The sequence below is a fragment of the Mytilus californianus genome, unplaced genomic scaffold, assembly GCF_021869535.1.
Source record: "Mytilus californianus isolate M0D057914Y unplaced genomic scaffold, xbMytCali1.0.p SCAF_4, whole genome shotgun sequence".
Classification (NCBI taxonomy): Eukaryota; Metazoa; Mollusca; class Bivalvia; order Mytilida; family Mytilidae; genus Mytilus; species Mytilus californianus.
The window spans coordinates 101392078-101409827 of record NW_026262690.1 but is presented as its reverse complement, the minus strand read 5'-3'; the positions used below and the strand labels follow the sequence as shown (position 1 = coordinate 101409827).

Genomic DNA, 17750 nt, shown 5'->3' with positions numbered 1-17750 from the left:
TGCATGCTAAACAAATTTCTTGGTAGAGGGGTCTAAATACAGCACAAACAACATTTCCCAAAAGACCAAAAAAGTGAAAAAGTATATTTTAACAAAACGCATTTGACTAGCAGGTCGAACAACGGATGTTATTAAACCCTGCTGACTGCCATGGCGATTGCCAAATAAACGGATCACCAGATGTAACAAAATGGATCTTAATTATTAATTTAATACCAAACCGAAAACAAAGAACTTGCGGAAAAGATTGTATACCGCAAACATGAGGTGCAAAAATTGGTACACCATATCCGGATTTCGACAATAAATGTCTCTTCAGTGATGTTAGGAATCGAAACGGTATTTGGAAGGCCATAAAATTTACCTCAATTTAGGATTGTTTCTTGAATTTTGAAGAGTCGAAATAGGATGAACGGATTATATAAATTAAACCCGAAGGGAAATATAATACAAGCCCAAACGAAAAATATAAACAATACAAGCCCAAACGAAAAAATATAAACAAGTCTAAATCGAAAACAACGTTCAAACCCATGATTGCGTTGGATACAATTTTTATACGTGTGCATGCATTTCCCAAAAGACCAAAAAAGTGAAAAAGTATATTTTAACAAAACGCATTTGACTAGCAGGTCGATATATATATATATAACTACTCTAAATATCAGCACAACAATGTTACATCTGCAAATTTGCGGAAGCAAATTTTTGTTCTTCCCTCGCCGGCAATATAATATAGATTCGCCTTACGTGACAAGGTAACACTACGACTATTGAAGTTATATTTTAATATAGCGGATGTGGTCGTGTGGTCTAGAGCGCTGGACATGAGGCTAAGCGATTGGTGCTGTAGTGTATCAAAGGTGTGAGTTCGAATCCCGTTGAGGGACAAAAATTTGTCAGCATAAAAGTCTAATTCTAACACTGTTGGGTGTAATTTTCAGACTTATATATATATATATATATATAAATACAATCTCTTCCAACTTATTTCCAGATCATTCAAACTGTATGTGGATTCTAATATAATGAGGTAAGCATTTCTTTACTCTCTTTAACTTAAGATAAAGACCAAATTCGGAATTAAGATAATATCATATCACGATCCAACCTCATAAATTTTTTATATATATAATACCCTAAAAAATGTGAACATTAACCAATTGAACTACTATTAAAGTTGCAATTGGGTTAGAGGATGAACGACAGCCTAGGTGCCGTGTGAAAAATTTTTCAGGTCTCGTGGTACGATTTCAGCTTCCGTTTGGCAATCTTAAATATTGAGAAAGATCGATTTGTTCATGTTTAATATCAAATGTTCTCTATTGAATTCATTGCAAATATAGCAAGTTTTCACAAAGAAAGGTTTATTGATGATCGAAAATCACTTTACACAAAATATTTAATGTTTTTTTCACTTCTTTATGGCAAATTGTTTCATTAAAAATTTTGTCCCGTAATGGCGGGAATTTTTATTCAATCTCCAAAAAAATACAAGGCACAAATTTTGATTTTTGATGAAGGGGCATAAGCTGTCAAATTCATGTTCACCAATTGAACTGAAATTCTCTTATTTGATTTATAGCATACTAAAACGTATATCCAAATTACAAATAAGTCTAAAATAATCAATTCACAATGCATAAACTCGATAATAAATATCAGCATTTCGTGTGTATTTTAGTCTAGACGCCATCTAACTAACCTCCGAAGACTGCCGACGGTCATATAACCCGATATAAACATGAATATAAGTATAAATAAATAGCAACCACGTGCAATTGGATTTTTCTGGGTCTGTTTGATTTCATATCATAGGTTAAAAAATCAGTTAATAATCGTTTTTACCATTACAAGAACGATTTTTGTTGTTGATCGAATTAGTCAACGAAATAGTTCACCCTTGTTTCACTTTCAATGTTAACATTTTCTCTTTCTTTTGAGAGGCCTCGGTGGCCGAGTGGTCTAAGTAGTTACTACTGTAATCACTAGCCAGTCAACACTGAGGTTGCGAGTTCGAACCCCGCTCGTGCGGGTGCACTCGACTCCAATCTTAATTGACTAGGATTGTCAGTTTTCCTATCGAAGGTCGGTGGTTTTCTCCGGGCACTCCGGCTTCATCCACCAATAAAAACTGGCCGCCACGAAATAGCCCAAAAGAGATGCTTAAAAGTGGCGTTAAAACACCAAAAATCAAAAAATCAAAATCTTTCTTTTGATAGTTGAACACGCCTAGTACATGCGTAACCTATCTCCAGCTAAGGGGTCAAATTAAAGTTCACATGAATACGGATTCACATGAGGTCGAATTATTTATTTGCTAGTCAATAATACATCTGCGATGTTTTTGAGCTTATTTTGACAAATTTGCTGACATGCTGAACAACACTACCAACTAACAGTTTTTTTATCGCAATAGATCATCTCAATTAGTACGTGGCTTAAAGTCAAATAGAAAAAAAAAGCACGTCTTATTACCAACTGTCCAAATAAAATAAAGCGAATAGATGTTATACTGGGAGTTTTCGACCATGATATCTTGTACGTAGAAATGAACACCAGACAAAGACAAACAACATAATTTAAAGATAACAAAAATCCAATTGTATAAAAGAGCTTAATGGGACATCATAATAAAATGAATTTGCTGTACATTTAAATTAAACAAGAAAACCTGAACTAAACACAAACATAAGAAAGCTCTGGAATATGTTCAAGGAAGACAAGAAAAGCAGTATAAACCAACATATACCCTCCAAAAAATGCAAGCCAAAGGACAAACACCCACGGAATAAAAAAAAACCCTTAAAAGTTAAGACCGAGCCTACAAGAAGAAAATTTATCAAACATGCTACTGATATAAAAAATTAAAGCAACTGAAGGAAACCATTCAAATATACTTAAGACATGCTAATTTGAAATATATGGTAGCAATAACAGGCTCCTGACTTGGGAAAACAAATATAGAACATAGTAGGATTAAACATGCGCCCAACCCTCACCCTTTACTGGGACAGTGGTGTAACAGCACAACATAAGAAAAAACTATAAAAATCAGTTGAAAAGGTCCCCGTGCATGTGGTGTATGCCCTTATATTTTACAGCTGGAGTGTTTTGCTTGTGATAGAGCTGTCTACATCTACTATCATATAAATGTTCTATTTATTTATATTCATTATCGTGTGTTACTTGCACAAGTCTATGGTCTTACTAAGAATTCTTATGTCATTCTGCTTATGCCTTGTGTTTGTTATATTTCTGTTATGTTATAGATAATGCATACTTTGAGGTTTATCTTGTCGTATAACACACCGAGGGATGTCAGGATTGTTCAAATGAAAGACCGACTGTAGAGAGGTCTTTCTTTGGGCAATCCTGACACCCGGTGTCCTGCGAGAGAATGTTTTCTGCTTGTGATATGACCCTGACCGACGCTGGTGCGGCATGATTCTGTGCTGGTGCATTTGTTTAAATGTTATTAAAACAACCAATATGTTGCTTAATAATATGTAATTGATAAAAAAGACACCTAGTATACATTGTGTGGATGAAATATTTCAGATGAGACATTAAACAACGGTTTGATTTATGTACAATACATGTACAATAAACAATAAAGAAATATGATAGACAGCAACCAACGACAACATAAGAAAATCTGCAAAAATCAGCTGAAAAGGGCTATGCCGTGTGATCATTTGTAACAGAGAAGCACCTAAGCTTCTGATTATCAGATGAAGAAAAAAATCTACATCCATGTCTTTTGGTCTCTGAGTATACCACATCTTCTTTTTTATATTAGACCTTCAATCTTTTTGTCTTATATTTATCTAATATATTACTTGAAAATTTAAAATGTAAAATGTTTTGCATTAAAAATTGTGAGCTTAAAAAAAACATAATGACATGGAAACGTGAAACAAATGGGGACGGGGTACAGTACATATTTAAAAAAATTCTTACCCATGCAGAGAAAACATTTTCACATACACAAATTACAAGCAATGGTATAACACAAAGTTTAAGGTAATAAATTAGGTGCAGCCTATTTGATTTCGTTAGATAATAATTTAACTCTTTAAAAACGTTTTCCAAAAAGTAAAATCACAAAAATACTGAACTCCGAGGAAAATTCAAAACGGAAAGTCCCTAATCAAATGGCAAAATCAAATGATAAAACACATCAAACAAATGGACAACAGGTGGGTCCCAGATTACAAAATTTTACCCAATGCAAATAAAACATTCTCTGACATTCAAATTGCAAGCAATATCTTTGCACAAAAAATTAAGCAAAAGAAATAGATCTGACTTTAGTATCCTGAATCTTGATATTTCTAGAAAGCAGACTAATTTTGTGGTGCATCTAGAAAGGTCTTTGAAGTTCCCTCTTTCAGTGGAAAGACCTTTTGATTTTGTTTTTGAAAAGTCGTTTTTGTTTCGCAACATATCTATAAGATATTTGATATTTGATATCGAACAGTTATTGCGTTTTTGAAACTCGTCCTGATCAACCTATTAACACTTTTCATATAGGAGTTATCTTCCAGTTTACTGTTTTTCTTGTAAAGGTTCTCCTGAGAAAACCATAAAAGTTATCGCTTATATTTTTTTTCCAAAATGTTCATTATTTCATCAGGATGATTTGGTCAATTTGGATCAAAGCGATCAGTACGGTAACATGTAATAAGAGCTATTTAACTTTTGTGTGTTTGACAGAGACGGTATGTCGGTGTAACTCATAAAACGTAAGTCATAGAGACCTAGAGTCTTTTGGTATAAGGTCCTTTTAACAAAACTTATCAGAGACTTGAGTGTTTTGGTTTGAGATCATTGATCTGATTCCTTAAAATTTAGGTTAAGGTGAAATGTCAATATGACATGCCAAATTTGACTTTTGCTTTAACTTCATACTAGTACATGTTAAAGCCATTTTGTGTTTTGTATTAAGCTGGACGACATATCGCATTGAAAAAGTCAACCGGTAGTAACATTATGTAAACCGAAAGAAGCCATTTTTGCACTAGTTTCATGTAAACGTAAATAGAAATGATGTATTCTTAGATTAAGTGTGAAGTAACCTCTCATATGAACGAGAACTGACATTTTTTAGACCGGAAGTAGTACATTATTTCATTTATTTCAAGCAAAAGTATATAGTTACCATATATTTTTCGAATCAGTGTAATATAAGCTATCATATAACACTGGAAGTGGCATTTTTGTTAGACAAAAAGTAGTCAAGTATCATCCATTATATAAAATGGAAACACAGAATCTATTCATTTTTGTATTTAGTGCAAAGTAAGCTATCAGTTAGTACCGGAAGTGACTTTTTGAAACCGGAAGTAGCTGATGATTTCCCTTATTTCAAAGAAAAGATGTACATACTAAATGTTTTTTGAATCTGTGAAAAATAGGTAATTTTTTCTGACAACTTTTTTTAACGACATATTTGGTATTAAAAACAGTTTTTGCAAGTCTGTATAAAAGTTAATTTAAATCTTAATTATCAACTTGTGAGTTGGAAAGACCTTCAATTGTTCTGTGAACAACAGTTTTTTTGAAATTTTTTAGATAATTATTTTCACCTAATTTCCCTAACAAAAACTCGTTTGGTAACATTTAGCCCTGTACTTTCAAAGAAGGATTTTTTTCTTCAAATTTTAGGTTGATGACGACAACAAACGCCAAGTGACATCAATAGCGCACATGGCCGGGCTTTGCACTAGTTGAGCATGTTGAGGAAAATTATCATTCTAAGTACATTTTATCCTTTAATAAAACTATTTTGATTAAATATATGTCCATCTCATATAAAACTAATGATATTGCTCCTTTAAGTAGTATGTAATTTTACGATTCTTTGAAAACGCTTATTTAGTCAAATGAATTTAAAAAAAAAAATAGGAGCAAAAATACGATTGAATGATATTTTTTGCCAAATTTTATTCATTCTGTACGTCTGATTCAAATGAGACTAACATATTACCACAAACCACAAGAATACATTTTCATGATCACATGAATTGATGATCATTGGTGAAGATCCGGGGTGTCTATGACTTACTGTAAGTGGCCAACCGACATCGGTTAACTTTCAAAGGAGCATTATCCTACCAAGGAGTCTTTGAAACTTTTAGATCCAAATGTGACAAAGTACCAGGATATGATCCTTAACCAGTTCCACTCTTTGGTTTTGTGTACCTATAACGGCAACGGTGTTTAAATGATAATACGGTTTTTTCGGTTTTGGGTATATAACTTTATAACGACAAAATTTTTCGACTCACAGGGTGACTTCCGGATAGGTATTTGTGACACCAATACAAAGTGCGAACCTGAAAGCGACATATCTTAAGGTTACGGAGGCAAAACTTGGCAAAAAGAAAAAAAATAATAATTAAAAAACAAGGTCTTTCCACCATAAATGTACATATTTTGACAGGAAATTATTCACCTCCGGTTTGAAATGTCAATTCTGCTGTAAGATGATAGCTTTATTTACAATGATTCCAAAAATATATCTCTAATTTTGCTAAAAATAAGTAGATACTTCCGGTTAACAAAATTCCACTGCCGGTTTCAAATAAACCTTAATTAACAATTATTTCTAAAATATAAAGTTTTTGTAACTTTTAAATCAGAAAAAAATTATTTCTTCCGGTTAAAAAAAGGTCACTTCCGGTTGATTTTTTTCTATGTTATATGTCTGCAACCCAATGTAAAAGACCCTATGGCCTAATCATGTACTAATAAGAAGTTATAGCAAAGGCTCAAATCTAGAACGTCAAATAAAACTTTCAAGGTCATAAAGCAAGGACATTAAATCAAAATACCCTAGGTCTATAATATATATACTTAATGAGTTATATCACCAAACAGCAAATTTTGAATATAAGAGGGGAGAAAACTCCCATTAAAGGTCAACGTATCCTTTCAACCAAAATTTATGTGTTACAACAGTGCGCCACTAACAATTTAGTGAACATATTTTGTCGATATCTTATACAGATTCTGAGTAGAAGCGAAAATAAGCCTAAATCAAAATTAAGAAAATGACCTTGACCTTTGAACTTGACCTCAATTTTTTTTACGGATAAAATCAAAAGACCCTAGGTCCCTATAACTTATGGTTTACCAGTTACATTTACATTTCACTTTATTAAATAGAGAAGGTGAAATAATTCTCATATGGATTCTCCGGAACACTTTTTAACAAAAATTAAACATAACATTTTGAGGATATAACGAGCAATTTGGAAAAATTAATTTGTCAATTTCTTTAACAGTTGCGAAGGAGTAGTGCGAACAAGTAAAACAGTGTTCGGTGGGATAACTCTTACATAGAAAAGTGTTCGGTTAAACAGGTTCACTTTCAAAAGCGCAATAACTGTTCTATATCATATGCAAAAAAAAAACAAACAAAAAACGTAACAACATCTTGCAAAACCACTATACACTGCAAGAAAAAAAAATATAATCAGAACAAAAGCAATAGGTCTTTCCACAGGAAAGTGGATATACCTTATTAAAATATCAATTGTTCGTGAACAACTGAGAGGTCTTTCCTTGGCAGAATGTAAAATATATATGCTGACAATGAAAACAACACGTTATAAATTTCATGCGTCCGAAGCGCTTTTCTGGATTTACCTTCATCAGGAAAGCTTAAAGCCGAATAGACGTACAATAGACGTAGAATGCATTGAAAAGCTTTAAAACACACATAAAACCCTTAAAATAGGGTCAAAACACAAAAGTCGCTATCTAGGACATGCCCTTGACATTTGCACTTCTGAAGTTTGCCAATTTCATTGGTCACCGATGTCTCTGAAAAAGACCCCAAGTGTCTAGGACCTTTGGTTTAAGAGTTATAACTAAAAATGTCTTTTTGCACACAGTCAATTGGGGTTATGCCCGATAGGTTAAAAATCTTCGATCAAAATTTAACAAAGTTGATCCTTAATAACCCAAACATTTTTCCACTATTCAAGACTACTGTAAGTAAAATAGTTTATGAGATTATCCCATAACTAGGTATAAGGTTAAAGGTCAGTTTCAACATAAAAATCTGACCTTGAGGCATTTTCATGGTCACATAAATTGATGATCATTGATGATTAATCTGAGGTGTCTACGACTTACGGTTTCTGAGTATTAGTGGCCAACCGACATCCGTTAACTTTCAAAGGGGCATAACCCTACCAAGGAGTTTTTTAATCTTTTCGACCCGAATGCAACGAAGTACCAGGGTAGGGTCCTGAAGAAATTCCATTCTTCGGTTTTTGTCTACCTTTTATGGTTACGGTGTTTTTCTGATAAAGTTTTTCGGTTTCGGGCAGATAACTCTGCCGACAAAATTTTACGACTCACAGTTAAAGTTCCGGATATGAACTTGTGACACCAATACAAATTGTGTACTTGAAAGCGACTGTTTTTACGTTTACAGATTGAAATTTAATTTTGTTAAAGTTTGGCGAAAAAAATAAAATAATAGTCAGAAGAAATACAGTAAGGTTTCCCTTTTGGAAAAGGAAAGACCTTAATAAAATTGTCAATTCTTTGTGAACAATTGAGAGGTCTTTCCTTTTGATATCGTAAAATATACATTCAAAAAGACGAAGAGTGCATTAAAAAGCTTTAAATCACGCATAAAAAGCTTAAAATAGGGTAAAAAAACACAAAATTCCCAATCTATGACTTGACATTGAAATTTCAAAGGCATAACCCTACCAAGTAGTCTTTGAATCTTTTGGATCCACATGCGACGAAGAAACAGGTATGGTCTTTGGTTTTTGTCTACCTATTACCAATAATAAGATTTTTTCGGTTTTGGGCAGATAACTCTGTACCGACATAATTTTATGGTAGGTATTTGTGACACCGATACAAAGTGTGAATCTGAAGCGACATGTCTTACGGTTACGGAGGCAAAATTTGTCAAAGTTTGGCGGAAGAATAATAATAATAAGAAGAAATACAGTAAGGTCTTACATTATTAGCCATAACTATGTTACGAAAGGACCGTAATAAAATATACCACTACTTCACGGATATTCACGTGCTAAAAAAAAACGCCTTTTTAACATAAATTCTACTACCAACAATCGAAATTCCTTTTCTTAATTGAGCGCTTTTCAAAGTTGTGTCAAAGGTGGCAATGCCGCTGCAGCCAGATTATTAAACAAAAATGGACGTGGATGTCCACAAATATTCCCTTGCAATGCCAGAAAATGACAAACCTTCTCCAGATTATCTTCTTATAGATCACTGTTGGGTCAAATTTGAACGGGGGAGCTTTTTCTCTCGCCATTTCCTGTGACATTTCTTGAAAAAACTCAAAGCCTCATTTATCTGGTTACTTGAACCAAGCCAAAGTGTGGTATACAATATGTAGGACAAACGGGCCGGGATTTTTTTTAGAAGAACAGAGGAACATCTATACCGCTTCCAAACACCCAAGAAATTCACAGCATAATTTACCAACATTTAGGAAAACACAATCACATTTATAAAATTTCAACCAGTCGAAACGATCCAGAAACAACAAGAACAATCACATAAACAATTTGAAGATTCCAATAAAATTTGCGAACTTGGATTAAACGACTGCAGACAACATATCTTGGTCTAAATGGCAATATAATGGGACAAGGGAACATATCAAAAACTTCCTTCATTGATAACACAAATATTTTTGATAAAAGACATTATGTAGATCCAATGGATAAGCGTTGGTTCGTTAAAAAGATACCACGAACCCGCAGGATGAGTGGTATCTTTTTAACGATCCAACGCATATCCATTGTGTCTTTTATTTAAACTATTGATGAGACGTTTTTTTTCAAAATTACAGTTCTTTCATTAATTAGGCCCAGCTATCAATGAGTTCATATAACCACACAACTATCTTGAGTGATACACAAGAAACAAACAATAGTTAAAAGTATACAGGAAGTGGATTTCAATTGTGAAATAATATTTAAAAACAAAATTGCATGCACAATCAGTATACTGTACTGAAATTTCCATTGAATTATTATGAATCTGAATATTATCTGTAATTTACAAAATAATGCATATTTGGACTAATTTCTAAGTATATATAATATGTCTAGCATGAAACCTAATTCTAGGTACATCACCATTTACTCTTATAGTAATTTGCCAATATGCAAAGTTAAAGATATGTATGAAAACAGATAAAATCACCCTATTTTAGTCTTTATTTCAAAAAATTAGTTGACAAATCCAATGTTATATTTTCTTTTGAAATAATCAAAATTGCCAATAATAAATAAAAACAAAAAACAAAATAAATGGGAAAATCCGTTTTATTGCATAAACTTCATCAATAACATGCAAAATAAGAAAAACGGAAAATTAAAGAAAGGGAACAACAAAGAGAAAACTGGGAATCGAACCTAAACCAACATATCTCTACTTCTAATTTTAACTCTACAACTCTTTCATCTAAAACTCGCTGCTTCCAATTTATGCTATGGATTGTTTATTTGTTTATATGTGTGTCAATTGAACCGGTGTGTATCATATTTTAAAATTAATCTATGTTCTAATAGTCCTTTGTTAATTTATGTTATCTTTGTCATTTTCCTTTAAACTGAGTTTTAATGTGCGTATTGCTATGTGTTTGTTTATTCTAAATAGGCTAGAGGTATAGGGAGAGGGTTGAGATCTCACAAAACATGTTTAACCCCGCCGCATTTTTTGCGCCTGTCCCAAGTAAAGAACCTCTGGCCTTTGTTAGTCTCGTTTGTTTTTTTAAGTTTGGTTCATCTAAATGTTTCGGAGTTTAGTGTGACGTCCATTTTTCTACGAACTAGTGCACATTTCTATTTAGGGGCAAGCTGAAGCCTGCTTCCGGGTGCGGATTTTCTCGCTGTGCTGAAGACCCATTGGTGGCCTTGGGCTGTTTTCTGCTCTTTGGTCGGGTTGTTGTCTCTTTGACACATTCCCCGTTTCCATTCTCAATTTTATCATTGATATACATAAAGTAGAAATCTTGATTACAACCCATTGGTAGTCGAGAGGTTTCGTCAATGTGTTTGATATCAGTCATACATAACAGACTTCAAGGAGGGAATTCGATTTCAAGTGAAGGCAGTGAACAGAAATCAGTAGATTAGCCAATTCTTAAAACTTAATGAAATTAAGCACAGAAAGGAAAAAAAATGAATATAATTTGGTGAGTCCATTTCAACGACAGATTTAGGAGGCGTTGATTCTAGAAAAAAAAACCCACAGTAAATGAATAGGATGACGTCACGGCAATGGTATAAAGCGTAGTAATAGGTTTCATGTCAAACATATCAATCGAAATCAACGTATTATAAATTGTATAAATTATACACTTGACGATCTCCTATCTATATTTAAAAACAAAACTATAAACTTGGTCAAATACCAATAAGTTAATTACATGATATTTTCATGGAGTGTGACACGATCTCGTTCATCAGCTTTCTCTGTGGATGTACGCGTATAAATATAGAGGCTGTTCCCGCGTATCCATAAGCCTAAAGATCATAAATGACATTTTCTAAAAATTAAATATACTAACAGTTATCTAGTATATTTAATCAGACTTTACATTTCAAAACTTTATCCCCCCTTATTTTGAAAACATAGAACCACCTATTATTTCGTATACACACAAAAAACCAAGTAAACTGTTTTTAATTATACGTCAGTTACATCAGACGTCAGTTTAGAAAATGATACTCTTTCAACTTGTGACTGTGAATCATCGAATTTTAGATATGATCCATATGGCCATGTTATTACGGGGGGACGTTAAGAACTCTTTGTAAAAAAGAACCAAAATATCGTCTGCGATTTTAAAAAGATTGGAAAAGGTGTCATCATGTCAATAAAGACGCTTTACCCCAGGATCAGATTACCTAAACTGTAATTTGCAAAACCTTCTGGAATTTTGGGTCCTCAATGCTCTTCAATTTCATACTTTATTTGGCCTTTTTAACTTGTTTGATTCGAGCGTTACTGATGAGTCTTTTGTAAACAAAACGTGCGTTTTAAATCCTTGTATCTATGATGAGTTTATTTTCATCCTATTGTAAAAATTGGTGTAAACGGGAAAAAAACTGATGATAAATCTCTTGATTATTATTAAATAAATGAGTATGAATAATAATAAAATTGAGAATGGAAATGGGGAATGCGTCAAAGAGACAACAACCCGACCACAGAACAGACAAAAGCCAGCAGAAGGCCACCAACAGGTCTTCAATGCAGCGAGAAATTCCCGCACCCGGAGGCGTCCTTCAGCTGGCCCCTAAACAAATATATATACTAGTTCAGTGATAATGAACGCCATACTAAACTCCAAATTGTACACAAGAAACTAAAATTAAAAATAATACAAGACTAACAAAGGCTAGAGGCTCCTGACTTGGGACAGGCGCAAAAATGCGGCGGGGTTAAACATGTTTATGAGATCTCAACCCTCCCCCCATACCTCTAGCCAATGTAGAAAAGTAAACGCATAACAATACGCACATTAAAATTCAGTTCAAGAGAAGTCCGAGTCTGATGTCAGAAGATGTAACCAAAGAAAATAAAGAAAATGACAATAATACATAAATAACAACAGACTACTAGCAGTTAACTGACATGCCAGCTCCAGACTTCAATTAAACTGATTGAAAGATTATGTCTTCATCATATGAATATCAGGCACAATCCTTCCCGTTAGGGGTTTAGTATCATACCATCATAACATATATGAGAAGAACATAACCCGTGTCATGCCAACAACTGGTTTTTAAATAAATGTGTTTAGTGCCGATGCAAAGACCCTATAAGTGAATCAATATTAACGCCAAAATATGCAATCTTTAATGACCTGACAACAGTATCGTAACTATATCCCTTCTTAATAAGTCTATTTAAAGGTTTTGTTAGTTTCAGAGGTGAATACTGACATTTTTGTGCTTTATAAAGAATATTTCCATAAAAAATTGGATGTGAAATACCTGAACGTATAAGAAGTCTGCATGTTGAGCTATATTTACGAATGATGTCCTTATACCGATGATAAAATTTAGTAAATGTTTTGACTAGTTTGTGATATCGAAAACCCTGGTGTAATAATTTTTCAGTAATACATAAATTTCTCTCGTTAAAATCTAAAACATTGTTACATACACGAGCGAATCGTACAAGTTGAGATATATAAACACCGTAAGATGGTGACAAGGGAATAAGTATGAATAATGTGGCTATTCAAATATCACATTTTCAAAATAATTTAGAACTAAATAAAAGGGTAAATAATACGCTTATTTCTAGATTAAGAAACACACTTCAGTTACTAGTAAAGCGGTTTATGTTCGTATCGGCCGACAAAGCAGCCGACAATGTGGTGCTGGACTGACGTAAATACTACACGGAAGTTTTTCAGTATGAAATTACAATTCTTCTACATTCAGGTCCGTGCGCTCCACAGAGAGTCATAAAGTAAACAGTCATATCATTAATCAAATCTCAGCTTCAGGACTCTCCTGAACATTTTAGGGCCCTACTATGTATTGGGTACCCAAACTAAACAAAAATCTGTAAAATATCGTTTCATCTCGCTCTATAGTAAGTGTTTTACAACTAATCTTTCAGTGCTTTTAACAAGTTCCTTAAATAACTATCAAAGTACATGTCATTAAGTTTTGTAATAAAGCATATGCAAATATTGGTATTAACTTTTTTTGTCATGTATGTGCCTGTCCCAGGTCGGGAGCCTGTAATTCAGTGGTTGTCGTTTGTTGCTGTATATCGTGTTTGTTTTTCGTTTTTTATTTTGTTCATAAATCAGGCCGTTAGTTTTCTCGTTTAAACGGGGCCTCTTATAGCTTGCCATGAGGAAGAGGGTTTGCTCATTGTTGAAAGCCGTCCGGGAACCTATAATTGCTAACGTCATTTGGTCTCCGGAGGAGAGTTGTCTGATAGGCAATCATACCACATCTTATTTTTATATATATACACACTTTCCCGATAAATACAATTAAGTAAAATATAAATAACACGGTATACAATTTAAAACAACAGTATAAAATCTTCATGCGTCCGAATCGCACCTCCGGACCCACCCACATCAGGAACGCCAAACGACAAAACTGATGTATACACAAATACCAAGCCCCGTCAAGAGTCAAGCGACCAAAATAAAAACAGTAATCCGAGCAGTCTTATTTCGGTGCTTTGTGTCTATTGTGTTTATATTAGTTGTTTTATGCCTCGTACCGATCTTTTGAGTTAAGCCAAATTGAAAAGGAGTTTTACAGTTTGTTCTTATGTTGTGCTGTAACACAACTGTCCCAGGTTAGGGGGGAGGGGGAGGGGGTGTTGAGCGCTTACATACATGTTTAACTCCGCCCCATTCTTTATGTGCCTGTCCCAAGTCAGGAGCCTGTAGTTCAGTGCTTGTCGTTGCTCCATGTCTGTCGTATTTGTTTTTCGTAAATTGTTTTGATATCAATTAGACAGTTAGTTTTCTCAATTGAATTGTTTCACATTTTTCATGTCGCCCCGACTACGCGGTATAGGTTTTTCTCATTGTTGCAGGCCGTACGGTTGCCTATAATTGCTTACACCCACTTCATTGGAACTATGGTCATTGGCAATCATACCACATCTCCTTATTTTTATAATAATACAAAGAAATTAAAGAGAAATATGCAAAGTAATAAAATAAGATGACACAGAACGTCAACACTTATAATCTATAACTGAAGACCATCCTGTGTTATTTGTGAAGTTGACACTGAATATTTATGTGTTAGGTCTTGGTACTTTCGAATGAAATTTTTGAGAAAAAGGACGAGACGTTCTTTGACAAAACCCTGACTTATCATATTTTTGACTCAGACACCGATGACGTTTTACAAAGTATGAGTAGCAGCTGCTAGCCCTTGAATATAGTATGACTTGAGAAATGGGCAATGGTTTGTATACATTAACTTCTAAATACATCGTGTATAACACGATAATAGCATAACACTTTTGTCATTTATCACTACACGAAACTATAGATTTTTCAGGATAAAATGCAAAGTTAGCCAAATTGACGTTTTTGTTAAAGTAAGTAAATGTGGAATGATTGCGAATGAGGCAACTATCAAAATGACGAGGATTTAACAAACTATACATGTAGGTCACCGTTCGGCCTTAATAATTAACAAAATCCATACCGTATTGTCAGCTATAAAAGGCCCCGATATGACAAAATGTCAAAAAAAAATAAAACGAAAATCCAACAGTCTGATTTTATGACAAAACAATAAACGAAAAACAAATATGGCAGACGGCAACCGGCGACACCAACTGAATTGCAGGCTCCTGATTTGGGACAGGCAAATACAGAAAATGTCGAGATTAAACATATTTGTAGGCGCTTAAACTTCCTCTTACTTGGGACAGTGGTGTAACAACATAACAAACGAACAATGTGTAAAAAATCAGTTCGAAATAGCTTGACGAACCAGATTGACACGAAGCCAAAAAAAAAGACAAATAAACAAAGTACCGATCTAAGAGTATTAATGAAAGAAAAGCTAGTTCAAAAGTCAATAACAACTTATTGGTATGGTACAACAATGTTTTCTTTGTAAAACACATTGTCAACATGTACAAAAATAAAAGTATTTATTAAAATTATGAAAAGTAATTAAGTAACTAAGACTATTTAATTTTGTTTCTGAAGACGGTTAGCCTGGTATCTCTGATAAGTTTTTTTTTGTGGGTAAAATCATTCAATGTAAATTGAAATTATTCTGAGACTGTATAACACTGCACGATTCGTATAAAGTCAAAAATAGATTTTTTTACACCAAACTTTTAAATATCGTTATTTTATCGTACTCACAATTAGGATCAGTCGTTGAACATGGAAAATTGAAGATGTTGTTACAATCTACAAGAGAAAAACTACAACAAATTAAAAACACATAAAGAACATCAATCAAAATGACTATCTATCATCCAAATTATAAATTCGAAAATCTTTTAAAGGAATTATGATTATAAGGCCAATATTTGATCTATACCCAAAATATGACCTTAAATTTGCCCTAACATTATTAAGGTGAAAGGTGTTGAGAATATAAAAACACACATTTGACGCAGACCGTGACAACAAACTATGAGGTCATTATGAAAATAAGGAGATGTGGTACAATCGCCAATGAGACAACTATCGACCAAAGACCACAGGACAAGGATGTAAACACTAAAGGTCTTTAAAACAAAGCAATAAAAAATGTGTATATTTTGTAACACTTTTGAATTTTTCTTGTTTGGTATCAACTTTTTAGTATGCGTTTTTGACTGAAAAATAAACTATCAACTTTAACTTTACACGTTCCATGGAAGGTGTAAAAATCTATTATAATGCCTCTCTGAAGATATATTGTTGTTTCTTTACTGTGCATGATATTTCTACAAAGGTAATATAAATGGAAAAACAGCAGTAAATCAGCATTTTCTTCATTTTTGTAAAATAGGCACATATTGTGAGGAAATAATGAGGCAACACAGCATTTTAAATCATGTCCAAAAAGGGCATGATCAACCGCATTTTAACAGAAAAAATCCACCATTTTCTACATAAGAAAATGCCTGTACCAAGTCAGGAATAGGACAGTTGTTATCCATTCGTTTGATGTGTTTGAGCTTTTGATTTTGCCATTTGATTAGGTACTTTCCGTTTTGAATTTTCCTCGGAGTTCAGTATTTTTGTGATTTTACTTTTTAAAGTATGATTTGTTTTGTTTAAGACATTTTGCAAAGCGAGATATTGAAATAATAGTTCTCTTTGCGCAGTTAGTTTGGATGACTTTGGTAAAGATAAGCTTTAAAACATCGCTGATATATTATCGCTTTGTTAGACAAACATCGACCTGATTTGGGCCTGTATGCATGCAACCTTTAATTTGACCCTTAGTTGCAGATTGGCGGTGCATGTGGCCACCACGATTAGTTGAAATGTCAAAATTGAAAAGGAGCCACCAGGAAAAAACCTTTCATTGACTAATTCGATGCATCATTCTTATATAGGTAAAACGATGGTTTTTGTATCTAGGACATGAAATCAAACGGAGCTAGATAAATCTTCATTATACTATTGCATGTGCATGTGCTTGTCTGCATATTTTCTTATTCGTTTATCCTGTTGACCTCTGTTTTTTGTTTATTACCTTGATTTGTTTCTTTTTTATCGATTTAGTAATTTTAACATTAAACTACTGTTCCCTTTGAGTGCCGTGGCCTTTTCTTTGGTAAAATACAGTTCAGTGCCGTGTGATAGGCCTTAGGTTTGAAATTTGGACGGAAAACGTCATAAAAGAAGCGTAACAATGCACAACGTCGTGCAATTGTTTCTGTCTGATAGCAGTTCTGTTTCGACAGCCGGCGTATGCCAATTAGATTTATTTAGATAACAGTATTCCTTTTAACAAAAAAGTCTGAAATTGGTCGTAAGTCATACTGAAATGGTCATGACTTACGAGAATTTTTTCGCTTATAATTTTTTGTAAAATTGACCGCAGGTACGAAGATGGGCCATCTCACGAATTTTTATGAAATTTAGAGAGCAAATAGATCTATTAGAACCGCAAATAAATATTCAAAAAGAATGCAAATGAATTTGACTTTCGGATATAAAGCAAACTGAATATTCAATAGAAGGAAGTACAAATTACCTCATCATAGATACCAGG

The 17750-nt window shown here is 33.5% G+C and overlaps 1 protein-coding gene across 1 annotated transcript in view; it reads right to left on the bottom strand.

The window, feature by feature from the left end:
- LOC127698929 (uncharacterized) overlaps nucleotides 1-17750 on the bottom strand; it is a 500671-nt gene that overhangs the window by 273545 nt on the left and 209376 nt on the right. The window contains exon 11 of the mRNA XM_052202662.1: nucleotides 15899-15946. Coding sequence (XP_052058622.1) covers nucleotides 15899-15946 — 48 coding nt within the window. The remainder of the gene's footprint in view (nucleotides 1-15898; nucleotides 15947-17750) is intronic.